Source organism: Chelonoidis abingdonii, chromosome 5 (genome assembly GCF_003597395.2).
Source record: "Chelonoidis abingdonii isolate Lonesome George chromosome 5, CheloAbing_2.0, whole genome shotgun sequence".
Taxonomy (NCBI): Eukaryota; Metazoa; Chordata; order Testudines; family Testudinidae; genus Chelonoidis; species Chelonoidis abingdonii.
The window spans coordinates 142,939,793-142,953,870 of NC_133773.1; the positions used below are offsets into that span (position 1 = coordinate 142,939,793).

Here is a 14,078-nt window from a genome sequence, read left to right on the forward strand (position 1 = left end):
CTTTACTGTCTACCTCATCATGAATATATAGTGCTGCTCCACGATGTTTACATTTATTTCTGTCTTTCCTGAACAGCACATACTCTTCAATGCCTGTATTCCAGTCATGACTATTATTCTACCATGTTTCTCTTATCCCCATAATATCTGGTTTACTTCCTGCACCACCAGTAGTTCTAGTTCATCCCTTTTGTTCCCCTTGCTCCTTATATTAGTATGCAAGCATTTTAGTAGTTTGTGCTTGGTTTTGCCCAGATTACTAACTGCAGAGGGGTGTTAACTGGCCACTTCACCTTGAACAGTCGCTTAAAATATGTGTTAACTACTTAGGCTAAGCAATCTGTTCCAGTTTGTATTTAGCTGTGACCCTCCGAGTACGTTTCCCAGACCTGAAGAAGAGCTTGAAAACTTATCTCTCACCAGCAGAAGTTGGTCCAATAAAAGATGTTACCTCACCCACCTGGTCTCTCTAAAATCCTGGGAGCAGCACTGCTACAGCACCGCTGCATACGATTAACTCGTCATTTTACTGCCAGTATCACCTATCTGACCTTTCCAGGCAGTTGTACCTGGCACTATCTTTCCTGTGTTGAGATCTCAGCTGTTCAAGAATGAAATTTAATTGGCAAGGCCTAAAGAAAGTACATGTTGGAAATAATAGTTAAATATTTAATAAGAATTTTCTCTGTAGTTCCTGTAGCAGCTGAAGCTAATAGCAATTTACGTTTTTAATAATATACTAACAAATCTCAAGAGGTTTAAGTAGTTGGTAAAAAATTACCTTACAACTTTTACAGACTATTAAACTGAGCAGTAAAAAGAAATGCAACAAAACAGTCAGTGTGACCGTCCCTAAATCCTGTTGCACAAATAATCGTACTTAAGTTTCATAGAGGTTTTTCATCCATAATTTTCAAATTGCCTTTCTTCAAAAGATAAGCATCATTCCTATTTTACAAATGTTGGCACAGGGACAAGGGAGCTGAAGGTAATGTGGGGCACAGTATATGTGGCGTAGCTGGTGGCATGAAAGAGGATTCAATAAGAAACAAGATCACAGTTTTAGGTCTTTTCTATATGAGGAAGTTTATATACGTCGTGGTACCAGTGTATTTATACTGTGCTATAAGCAATTTTACTTGTAAATTTCCATGTGTGTAAAAGCCCTAAAACTCTGATCCTGTTTCTTATTGAATCCTCCTTCATTCCACCAAGAAACAGGACTAGAGATTTAGGGCTTTTCTACACAAGAAAGTTTACTGGGATAGCTATACCAATATAATTATACTGTGCTTTAAGCAATGATACCAGTAAAGCTATGGCAGTATATCTCCCCGTGTGGACATCTCTTTTTCAGGATCTAGAGTTCCCTTTTCAGTTTATTTTGTCTCTCTGGAAATGGTTTAAGTGGAACCAAAAAAGGCACTCTGAATCCTGAGAGAGAGCATCCCCATGGGGACTTACACTGACACATCTCTACTGATACAATTAGACTAGTAAATTTCCCCATGCAGAGACCCCTGAAACTGGGGGGGAGTTGTGGCTAAACTGAAAGCCCAGGAAATGGGTCACATTTTATGTTTTTGAGTTTAAATTGTTTAAATGTGCAAGAGGAATAATTCCTAACTAATGTGAGAAAATCCTAATGCCTGTGAGTATAGGCAGGATTGGATCTTTATCGGAGCGGTCTTGGCCACTTGTACTTGTTGTCATTTATGTTTTTCATGCTGGAGCTAAGGAAGTTACTGTCTGCACAGGTTTTAAAATGTCTGCACTGAGCACTTGGCTTTGCTTTACTGCACACCAGCAGTCACTGCTGCCCTCACATAATAATGGCTGAGTTACTTTTCCTCCCTGTAGGCATCAGCAGTTAATTAATCACTGATGAATTAGATGTGGTTTAAGGGGAGCAGAATGTTGATAATCACATTCCCTAGTGTGGGACAAGACAAGAGGTGCAGCCAACTGCCTCGGATTCCCCCCGGGGAGTGATTCTATCAGGATAACCACAGCTATTTCAATTACCTTGTTCCTTCGATGACATTTCCTTCAGCTCGCGCCTTGTTTGTGTCTGCAAGGAACCTAGATAGCATCAGAAGAAGGCTGAAGAGCACTAAGCTTACTAGAGCCAGTCTTTAGTGTGGACTTTACGTTTACAGCTATAGACAGTGGGAGAGTGTGCGCCCTGCAGTGGGCCACAGGCTTACCTCCCTCCACTCTGCTTCTCATCCAAACCGGTGCCTGAGAACGATGCCAGAGCCGCACCATAATATAGATTCCATGTGGTATCTGGGCACTAGGCCTAGCTCCTCTCCCACTGAAGTCAATAGTAAAACTCCCGTTGATTTTAATGCGAACGGAGTTAGGCCATTACTAAACATTTTTGAAAATCCCACTCTGCATATCTTCAGATACTGGTTCATTTCAAGAAAGATGATGTGCAAAATAAGCTTATGTTACAACTTGTACCCATTAGCTGTTGGGCATTGCTTAGGTATTCTTCTTAGCGTATGTACAACATGCCTTAGATGGCACGTGACCAGGATTCATCATCGAATTTGGTCCGCTGGTTGGATCGTTAGCTGTCTGGGCCAGGCTGAGTACTGATGGGGAGTGCGACATGAATGCTGATCCATGACTGATACAGAGAGGCGCTGAATGCACTAAACATGATGGTCTTCAGCATTCAGGGCTCTGAGCTTCTCATAGGTGGTCTTTTCTGTCATGCAGGATCTGGCCCTGCTGTAGCTTCTTTAAAGTTATTAAAAAGGAATTATTTTAATGAGGATCATTACAATAAGGTTTCATATGTCTGGGAATCATATCAATGCCAAATACCAGAGGGGATTCTTTCCGGTGGTTGGAATGTACAGTACTTTTTGATTAAACAGGTTGGTCCCATTGGATCCTATGCATCATTTTTCTTAATGATTTCCCTTTTATTTTTCAGGGTAAGGTGGCTCAGACTGCATGTATGTCTGCATGCAAACACTTATCCACTTCTCTGATGCAGCTGCTGCTAGAAGCTGAAGTGAGGCAGCTTACATTGGGGGCCTTACAGCAGTTCAACCTGGATGTAGAGGAGTGTGAACGTAAGGCACAAAATCATTCCATTTATCCTGTTGTACCGTGTTTAGTCGTTGGGCACTAGGGCTTGCTGCTAGGACAGTGGTGGTTCTTGGGTAGATCTTGAAGATCTACTGAAAGAAAGCAACTGTTTGTTTTGCAGTAGCACTTTCCAGCCCCAGAGGAAGACACCGTCCCTGCCTCTTAGGAGCATACATTTAAAAATGGAGAGGAGAGGGGATGTAAAATGTGATCAGGGTCATGATAGGCATTGACTGAAAATATACTATTGAGGCAACTTCCGTACTGGGGTAACACGCTTCTTGGCCTGACTTTTAAAGTCTTCATTTTCTGCAGTGTCCCTTTCTATTTTGTTGTCTAAAGTATAGCCAGTTGCTTGAGTACACTTGTGGTTTGTCGTTGAGAATGTGTAAGAGAACAAATAACTGAAATGCCAAATGTATTATCAAAGACAAAGCGGTACAGTACAGAACAGAGAGAGTTCCTACTTTTACCATTCCTTCTGGAAAGCAGTTCTCACAGTGTTCAGTTTGCCTGAAACAGAAACTGTGCTTCAAAAAATATGCCTTTAAACTTTCTCTGTCTGTAGTAGGGTTGTTTGCAGGTGTAGATAGCACTCTGGACCCAAGACTTAAACCACCAACCAGCTTTTTGTTTTGTTTTCTTGTATCCACCAGTTTCTTTCTTATCTCTATTTTAAATACTGCATTCCAAGTATCAGTTAGGCCGCAGAGGTACATCCCAACCTGTGCTAGGACACACCATTCATGCATCTTGCCTTTCACAGGGTTTTGTATCTGCCCGTGCCACTGCTGACTTCAGCTGTGCAGAGGTTTATGGGTATTACTTTTTACATGAATGGAAGAGAACAACATTGTGGGAAGGGCGTAATATCATTTGTGAACATAACTGCCCGTGTGCTGTATGTACTACAATAATAATGTGGTGTGTGCTATGCCTAATATGTATATATTTGGCTAACAATTTGCATTTACTTTCCTATTTGTCCTTTGAATAACAGTATTTCACTGTTATTCAATGGCATTCACCTGGCAGGGCAAAAAATTCTCTGAAGGACAAGCTGTGGAAGCCCAATTGCTTGGAGTGTTTAAAACAAGACTAGACAAAACACTAGAAATTATGCTGCAGGGAGTAGTCCTGTATTGGCAAGGAGATGGGCTAGTCACCTGATAGGTCTTTCTTCTTTCTCGCCTATTTGAATCCATGACATTTGCATTCAGAATAAGTTGTGAACATTTTAAAAAATGCAGTAGGTGATATAAAGCACACACCAAGGATTTGCAGGCATAGATAATAGTTTAATCATTCTCCTCATTAAGTGATTATGATGCTTTGCCTAATTATTCTCTGTAATGATTTGATTTCACAGTGAGGAGACTAGATAGGAGTAGACCTAGACTATATTGATGGTACGCAGCTTAATTCTGCACATACCCTGTAAAAAACCTTAGATCTTTCGCTTGAAATGCACCTTTACCCTAAAAAAGGTGACTTGGTGAAAATGACATTGCAGGGTTAAGTAATCACTGTGTCCCACTGATTTCAATGTATAGTTTGTTCAGTTAGCAAAGTAAGATTTCTCTAGCTGCCAGCCCCACAAATTCAACTTGGCTGTGATGCTCCATTTCTGTTCTTTCCTTCTCGTGCATCATCCCTACAGTAATGGGCTTTTTCTAGACCAGATTATGCCCTGTGCAACCCTATTGACCTATTAATTTAAGGTTAAGGATTTACACAGAGAGCAGAATTTGCCCCTATATCAAGCTTAGGGTTTCTTGAGATGCAGTGCAGTGTCAGTGAAACAGGCACAATGTGAATGTCCAGGTGTCACGTGAATGCGTGTGAATCTATGTACATCAGAGACTGAATCCTGATGTCCTTACTGAACTCTTATTCAGGAAAACTTCCTGTAAAGACCATTTCAGTTTGCCTGGCTAAAATCTGGGTGTAAACATTGCATTAGGCCCAAAGCCTTATCCAAGTAATTCATTATCTTGGTGTACACAGGAGTTAGTAAAATGCAGAGAAGAACCGATGGAACCATTTTGTTTCCTTCATAGCAGAGGTAAAATACTGTGCACATGCTCCATTGACATTTTTTCCAAGTTAAATTATAAGGATATTTTCAAATCATTTAGGAATATACAAAAAGTCACCATTTTGCAGTACAGACTAATTTTCTGTGAAATTTTGTATTATAAAATCAAGCAGTTGTTCAGTCAGAGGATCCAAACAAAAGACCTGAAACCTCATCCCAGATTTTCTGCAACTGCAGCAGAAAGATCTTTTAACAAAGCCACTAGGGTTTTTTAGGAGAAAATTACTGCCTCAGAGTGACCATTTATATGCCAACTTACATTACATGGTATAGAGCTGATTCTGTCATTACATCCCTGTGCATTTGTGAAAATATCAAATGATCCACCTCTGCAGTAGATACACTGCTTGATGCAAATGTAAATTTCCTCTGCATGGGCTGATAAATAGTTGTTTTTTAAAATTAACTTCAGAAACAAAAAACACAACTTGGGTTTGAAAATACCGCAAGTGAAAATTCAAAATACCCACCCCTGTGGCTCTCTTGTGACCCTGAAAGCCAGAAGGTTGATGTTAGAATTGGGAACGTGTCTTGGCAAAGTTCTGTGGCACAATCTCATTACAGCAGAGCCCTCTGAATTGGGACATTCTGTCAGTCCAGTGTTGCTCCCATTAAACTCAGTGGCAAAACTACCATTGACTTCAGTGCAAGTAGTACCAGGTCCTGAGAAAATGTTGATTGCATTTCATGCTTGTTTATTATAATCTTTATTTGGTAACACCTTTATATAAAGAAATCAGAACTTGAAATGTCACTTCTCTTTAAGTGAGTACCATTTGATACAGTCCAAATGTTCCTGTTAAACACAAATGTTGCTAAGATTGTTTCAATTAATCAGCAACTATTGACATTCACTATCAAGGTTAAATAAGTTCCCTGGCTGGTTACCCAGTTAAGTTTCTTCTGTCTGAGGGCCTGATCCTTAATGTTTTCCTAATTCTCAACATTCTTATTTGCATCCTCCTTGGGGAAGGATCTGGCCCAAAGCAGTGTGAACCGTATCTGAATTTTGCAACAGTTCCACACGTAAAAGTCTAGTAACGGTTATGGCCCTGAAAAAGTTGTCTTCAATCCCAAATTATCAACATCTGGGTTCGTGGAGGGCCAGTCTACACTGCTGAAAATAATGTGAAGCGTCTGTCAATAATAATAGTTTAGCTTTCTTTTGCTTGGCTGAAAATGGACTTCGTAACCCGGTCGAATTTTCTTCCCATTTGTTAACATGGGTCACTAAGCGGCAGCTTTTTTTTCCCTCTTAAAACCCCCAAACACTAAGGAAAATGGATGACATTTAATATAGGTTTTAAAAGCACGATTCCTTAAATTCCACGAGATCTGGAGGCAATTGTTCTGCGAGACAAAATCAGGAGCACTCAGACATTCAATAGCAGGTGCCGCCAACCTGAGCAGCAGGGGCAGGCGACCTGCTCCGCCCAACCAAGGCCTGAGATGCCATCTCAGTCAGGAAAATTGAGACAGATGCTGTTGCCCTGACCTTTCTATTCATCACTGTCAACCCTGCTGTTTGCCACTGAGAATGGTAAACGCAGACGTAGGTCATTCTTCCTTTTCGAAGACCAAAAGCCCTCTCTCCTATTTGTTTGTCTGGTGCTTTTGCTGACAGCGTGAATAATTTGAATCCTCCTCTGGGGAGCAGCCTGTCACGATTTTAATGCAACACTAAAAAACAAACAAAAATCAATCACTGGATAGCCAATGTACTAAGAAAATAAATTTGTTTGCGAGAATTCTGTCTGCTTGTCAGTTCAGGTGCAAAGCTCAGCTTTATCATCTCCAGTAGTGATGCAGTTTGCCTTGTTCCTGTCCCTGCCCTCCACACCTGAAGTATTAATTACTCTCTTTATTTAATTAAGGGCTGGTTTTACAGATATGCAAAGCACATATCGCTCCCTTTGGCTTCAGTGGCATGGGATCTTGAGGTGTTGGAGCTTTCGTCCATGATCACATTTTTAAAAATGCCTAGTATGTGTGTCTTCGCATAATGATTAGGTACTGTACTGAAAAACATCTTCAGGTCTGGAGAAGGAAGAAGAAGAGGAGGAGTTCTTCAGGTCTTTCCCCGGACCTGGAGAAGAGCTCTGTGTAGTTCAAAAACTGGACCCTTCCTCCAACAGACATTAGTCCAGTAAAAGATATTACCCACCTACTAGAACCAATAATCGGGCAGATGTTTAGGGCCAAGCACTGCACCACCAAACCCAGACATGATCATCATGGAATTCCTAGTCTGTGCTACAAATTCTTCCTGAGAAGCATATACGTAGCGTTTTTTGGATAGTGCTTTGTATGTTCAAAGCACTGAATATATCTTTTATTTATTTAAAAATCTTGGCAGAGAAAGCATTCTCAGGGCTTTAAATACATTTTAGTAAACATGAAAGGCCAAATTCTGCCACCTTACTCATGTGAGTAGTCGAATATATGTCAGCAGGATTTCTGGTGTGAGCAAGGTAAGCAGGAATTGAGCTGCAAGGTTCTAATGGACATTTTAGGCTAGTGATTGGAGCGAAACCTGTGAATCGTAGATCTGTCATCCTGTGAATTGTCCCTCAAAGGAAGTGATGGGAACCACATTGCTTCAGACGTCTAAAAGTAGGTTGGACAAAGCACTGAAGAAAATTTTATAAGGAACCAGACCTACACATAAAGGTACATTGATTGATTTTTTTCCCCCCAGTTGCAAAGCTGTTTCCCAAGATGTATTAATTGCTGAAGAGTTTGAAGTTCTTTGTTCAGCTTTACCAGTGACATGTCTGCAGTTTGCAGAAGGTCACCAGTCACTTTGAAATGTTTTCCTATTACTAGTAATGATACTACCACTGCATTGCGTTAGCACCTTTTATATGAAGACATAAAAAGCCTTCACAAATAGTACAAGGAAGTGTTATTGACTCCTTCTCATAACACAAGAACTAGGGTCACCAAATGAAATTAATAGGCAGCAGATTTAAAACAAACAAAAGGAAGTATTCACACAACACACAGTCAACCTGTGGAACTCTTTTCCAGAGGATGTTGTGAAGGCCAAGACTATAACAGGGTTCAAAAAAGAGCTAGATAAGTTCTTGGAGGATGGGTCCACCAATGGCTATTAGCCAGGATGGGCAGGGATGGTGTCCCCAGCCTCTGTTTGCCAGAAGCTGGGAATGGGTGACAGGGGATGGATCACTTGATGATCCTTTGTTCCGTTCATTCCCTCCTGGGCACCTGGCATTGGCCACTGTCAGAAGACAGGACACTGTGCTAGATGGATCTTTGGTCTGACCCAGTGTGACTGTTCTTATCTACATATTGTAAATTGAGCCACTGAGAAGTTAAGTGAGTTGCTCAAGGACACAGACATGTGCAGTAGTAGTCAGAACTAAACCCAGGAGTCCAGTTCCAGTCTGTTTTTTTCCTTTCTTTTTTTTTTAAGCAAAAACAAACAAAGGAAGAAGCTGTGGATCCACAGAAGAGGAAATGCCCATGGTTATAGAAAAGTCGTCATTTTTTGTTGTTTTTGCAAAAGTCTCTATGTGCTGTCTTCAAGGACATTCCTATAACCTATAATTTTACAATGAGTTTGATATGTGGCTTTTAACCTACTTCTATGCCCACTATTCTTTTTTATGTTTTAGGACTCCCTGCTTTTTGATATTTTTCCAAACCTTGCATATCTCAGAGGTAGTTGGAATCACAAATGACCCAAATTTCGACATTGCGACAAAAAGAGAAAAGAAGGCTGTTGTTTTTCTTACAAAAGTGTTTTTCACCAGTGTAACACAGTCCGGTGCTTGTTAAACCAGATTGTTTTTTACAATACTTACATCATAAAATAAACAATTCCATAATCTCTAAAGTCCTTTAACTGCTGATTTATGAGAAATTGAAAGGGCAGTAAAATTATATTTTAAATTTCATTAAACTCCAATTTTTCATTCAAACCACTCCTGGGTGTAGTCAATAAGAAACACAGGTGTACCAGCCAGCTTGAGGAACCCTGCAGCCCAATAAGTAAGCGTGCCAGAATGTGCCTATATTGATCCCAATGCAACTGTTTATCACCTCGTTCTTCGCTATATTCACTGGCTCCATGGATTTTCTCATGTGGAAACCTTGTTATTCATTTAGCACTACAGCCTTCACCCAAAATATTATGTGCCTCCTCCCCTCACTCATGTGCGGACTGCCAAGGTTTGTAACATGCAAAGCTAACAGTTGCCTGATGTTCTTTTAATCTTCGATGTATCATATTACTATTAATGGTGTCCCTAGCCTCTGTTTACCAGAAGCTGGAATGGGCGATGGGATGGATCACTTGATGATTCCCTGTTCTGTTCATTCCCTCTGGGGCACCTGGCACTGGCCACTGTCAGAAGTGAGGATACTAGGCTAGATGGACCCTAAGTAGGGCCATTCTTATATATAGGTGATAGGCATTAATGGTCTGGAAGAGGAATGAACAGTGAAGTGGCAAAGTTTGCAGATGATACAGAATTATTCAAGATAGTAAGTCCAGAGCAGATTGTGAGGACTTACAGAGGGGTCTCATAAAACTTGATGGCTGCGTAACAAAATGGCAGATGAACTTCAGTGTTGATAAGCACAAAGTAATTCACACTGGAAAAATAACCCTGACTATACATATCCAATGATGGGTTATAAATTAGCTGTTACATCCAAGAAAGAGATCTTGGAGTCACCATCAGTAGTTCTCTGAAAACATCTGCTCGGTGCACAGCAGCAGTCAGGAACTGTTAGGAAAGTGATAGAAAATAAGACAGTGGAATTATATTTTTCTATATAAATCCATGGTTCTCCCACATCTTGAATACTGTGTCCAGTTCTTGTGTCCCCAGCTCAAAAAAGATATAGTGGAACTGGAAAAAGTTCAGAGAAGGGCAATAAAGATGGTCCAGGGTTTGAAACATCTTCTGTATGAGGAGAGACTAAAAAGATTAGGGCTGTTCAACTTAGAAAAGAGATTACTAGGGGGAGGTTGTTAAAATCAGGGATGGTATGGAAAAAGTTAATAGAGAGGTGTTATTCACACAATACAAAACCAGCGGTCCTATGATTAAATTAATAGGCAGAAGGTTTAATACAAACAAGAGGAAAGTACTTTTTCTCACAACTGATCTGTGGAACTTGTTTCCATGGTATAGTGTGATAGGTCCAAAGTATAAATCAGTTGAGAATGGGATAAGTTCACAGAGGATAGGTCCATCAATGGCTATTAGTCAAGATGGTCAGGGATGTAATCCCTTTGCTTGGGGTGCCCTTAAACCTCTGACTACCAGAAGCTGGCAGTAAAAGAAAGGGACGAATCACTGCTAATGCCCTGTTCTGTATGCTCCCCTTGAAGCTCTGGTCTGGGCCACTGTCAGGGACAGGATATTGGGCAAGACGTTCCATGGTCTGACCCAGCTCTTACATTCTTATGAGCAGAGCATTTCGCAGAACAGATGAAGACAAATTCCTTCCTCTTAAGAGTTAGTGTTCTAGTCACTGCATGCTATGCTCACATCTTCCTTCCTGGCAATGGACACCATCATGGAGAATTTAATAAACTCTGTGTTTTGCTGGTAGAAGCTCTTTGCTTCCAACGTCAAGAAAGTGATATAAAGATTTGACCCAAACATCTCTACAGACAAATCCCACCTTAACTGATCCCAGCCTTTCTGCATATGATAGATCCTACAGCATTTTGGTGAGGTCATTCCGATTGTTTTTCTCCAGAAAAGGGGGCTGGAATTTAATCTTTGTTAAATTAGTGGCTAACAGCCCTCACCAAGGTTGTGCTGGTTGAGGCCCCAACATGTAGTAAAGAAAACAGAGCCCCAGAGCGCTTACAGTTTGGATTATGACAATACATAACAGGTGCATGAACCAGACCAGTGAGGCAGGGCAAGGGAAAGGACAAGGTAACAGTAAGACAAGCATGTTTTGCATGATAAGTAGTGGTCTCCACTCACGTCATTCCTAGCCAGTGTCAGGTGGTAGCGTTTTAGAGGCATCATGGCTTTTTTCATGGGAAAAGGTAGTTTGAGTCAAAATGCAGCCCTTCTATCGGGTAGTTCAGCTCTGCTGATGATATACATCAGCTCTACAGGGATGTTATATATCAGTACCATGTACTGGAACGTTCCTAGCTGAAACAGAGCTAAGCAGCAAGGAAAACAAAGCAAAATCAACAAAAAATGCTTGTTTTTCCAGCATAAAATCTTACAAGGAGTATTAATTGCTCTCAGAGAATGTTATGCCAGGAAGACAAAACAGGAGCGAGTCCCTTCCCTCCCAACCTCAACCATTGAGGAACCATACCTTTGGCTTCACATGTCACTGAAATAATTTTGCTTTCTTCAGCACTAGTGTGAAATTACTGGTGTGTGTGGAGTCACAAAGGGAACACAGGTAGAATCTCTGGTCAGTAGAGGCAATGCCACCTTCTTCTACTTGGATTTTCCTCATGGGGCCTTTCTTAAAGGATTGAAAAATGCTACAGTGATCATGAAATGGTTCAGTGGTATTTTGGTATATGTAAAAATTGCAAGTCACAATACAAACCCTTTCAGACCTTGCTCAAGCAAATCTTGGAAGCTTTGCAGACTGTTAAAGATAGATGGGCTTCTCTTTAGCAGTTTCATTTCCTTCCTCACCCAAGACCTCTTGTCTCTACTATGTGCAACCCTCATTTGATTCTTAACCTTGTACACTCCTCATTCCATCTGTCCTGGAACCATTTTCTATCTCGTTCACCCCCTTAGCCTTTCTGTTTACTCGTATGAGCTCTTCTCCTCCCCTTCCATCTCCTACATTTGTAAATCTACCTTTGCAGTGTTGCACATATGTACCACTACCTTCATTTCACCTCTGTTCAAATCCTCATCCATGCCTTCATCTCTTCTTATTTTCTCTACCGCTCCTGCCATCAGTCACAGCCACCCTCTATAGCTTACACCTCATTGACTTCTTCTCAACATGTCACATGTACCCCTCCGTACTTGCATCTTCTCCTTGGTTACTGGCCTTTCCTTTGTGTTTATCTGGTCATGACCCTGTGCAACACGCTAGGAGAGGATACCGGTTCTCACGTGCCTTTTCCTGAGACCTTGAATGGTTGAGTGGTTATGGGCTGTCTGCCTGAAATTACCCGTACAAAAGTAATTTTCTTAAAAATAAGTCGTCTTAAAACCACCAAGAACATAATAGTAAAACAAAGAGAAACAATCTGCATAACATCCCTACATGTGAACTTCTCATAAGTTAAACCATATAATAAGGTATTGTCAGCTTAATTACAGTAAAATGAAAAGAAAACTCTACATCTCTATCAATCATTCACTTCTGACCGCTCTTGACAGCACCTTTCCCTTCTGTGTCCCAAAGATCTTTCTTGGTTCCTGCCTTTTAAAGCTCCTAAGCCTATGTCAAATCCTTTGATGTTAAAGGGCTTCCAGAGTTCATTCCAGGCAGTCCTCCATCTCTGTGTCCCAGTTTTTCCCCAAGTAGTCCTTTGAAATACAGAACCACACAATTGGTGTTTGTAAAGCTTTTCAGCCTCCTGTTCAGGGGAAAAAGTGATCATTAGAGCTGCTAATTCACCTCTTCCAAATATTAAACATCTTAATTCAGCAGAGAGCTTATCATCCGCTCTTTCCATTCCATGTATTTGTCTGGGTTTGGAAAAGTAACCTTTAGACGTCTATAACTCAGTTCTTTCTATACATATGCCCGACATTATCTATTACTTATTGACAGATACCAGCCTTCCTGTCACAAAACTTCCAATTTCATCTGAAAACTTTTACTTCCTTGTACTTTAAAATGTCTGACAATCCAGCAGTGAGTTGTTGTTCTCTGTTGTTGTGGATGCAGCTCAGACCTGTCAGCATCTGAAGGCTCAGGCACACCCCTTTGAAACATCTGTCAGATTTGTTCTGCCTCTTGAAGAAGTAAATGGAATTCCGGGCTCTTCTTTGTCCGGAGCCTTAGAGGAATGGATGTTTTTATTGAATTTGATTCAGTTTGGCTCAGTTTGATAACTTGGGGGGGTAGGGAGTCATTCTCTGAAATTCTCAGTACCTTGATAATTTGGCTGTTAAAAGGGAAATTCCGCAAAAAGTGTTGGATTTGAAAGTCATTGAGGAAATTCAAGTTCAATATGGAAATTGTGAAATGAGTTGTTGAAACTTTGGCCAAAGTTCCAGAAGCCTACTTGCTATGCCTCTGTTCGGCCTTCTCATCATAATTTCTTACCTTTCTCCTCTTGTAAGGATCTCCAACTACAGAATAAGGCTTTGCATTTTGGTCTCACATATTACTCAAAGTATTTTACAAAGTATTAATATCCCTACAGATAATCTTTACACATCTTAAACAATATCCTAATCATAGCTCATTCAAAAGAGAAAGCATTAAAGAATGTGGGACACACCATTCAGTTCCCTGAGAATTGTAGCTTGGTGTCATATTTTCCCAAAAAACATGCCCACTTCACATCTGTAACCATTTCTGGAATCCTGTGTCCAGTTCTGGTGCCCATAATTCAAGAAAGAGGTTGATAAGTTGGAGACAGTTCAGAATAGGATCCCATCGAGAACGATTAAAGATAGTAAACATGTTCTATAAGTGACAGACTCAGAAGCTCAACTGTTTAGTTGTAACAAAGAGGTTAAAGGGGTGACTTGTTACGAGTCTAAATATCTATATGGAAAAATATTTATAATAGGCTTCTTTAGTCTAGCTAAGAAAGTTGGTGTTGGTCCTTCTAGAGCAAGAGGGGTTTAGGACTGTTGCCTCCTGAGTCTCCATTCCAAGATCTTGATTAACACAATCCAATATCTGGATATTGAAGAGCTAGGACAAATTG

At 40.6% G+C, this 14,078-nt stretch overlaps 1 protein-coding gene across 3 annotated transcripts in view; it reads left to right on the top strand.

Annotated features, from left to right (window-relative positions):
- The window catches only part of EXOC6B (exocyst complex component 6B), a 379,256-nt gene that overhangs the window by 257,593 nt on the left and 107,585 nt on the right, over nucleotides 1-14,078 (top strand). For all 3 annotated transcript variants that reach the window (XM_075066684.1, XM_075066685.1, XM_075066686.1), the window contains one exon: nucleotides 2,951-3,092. In XM_075066684.1, the coding sequence (XP_074922785.1) occupies nucleotides 2,951-3,092 (142 nt within the window). The remainder of the gene's footprint in view (nucleotides 1-2,950; nucleotides 3,093-14,078) is intronic.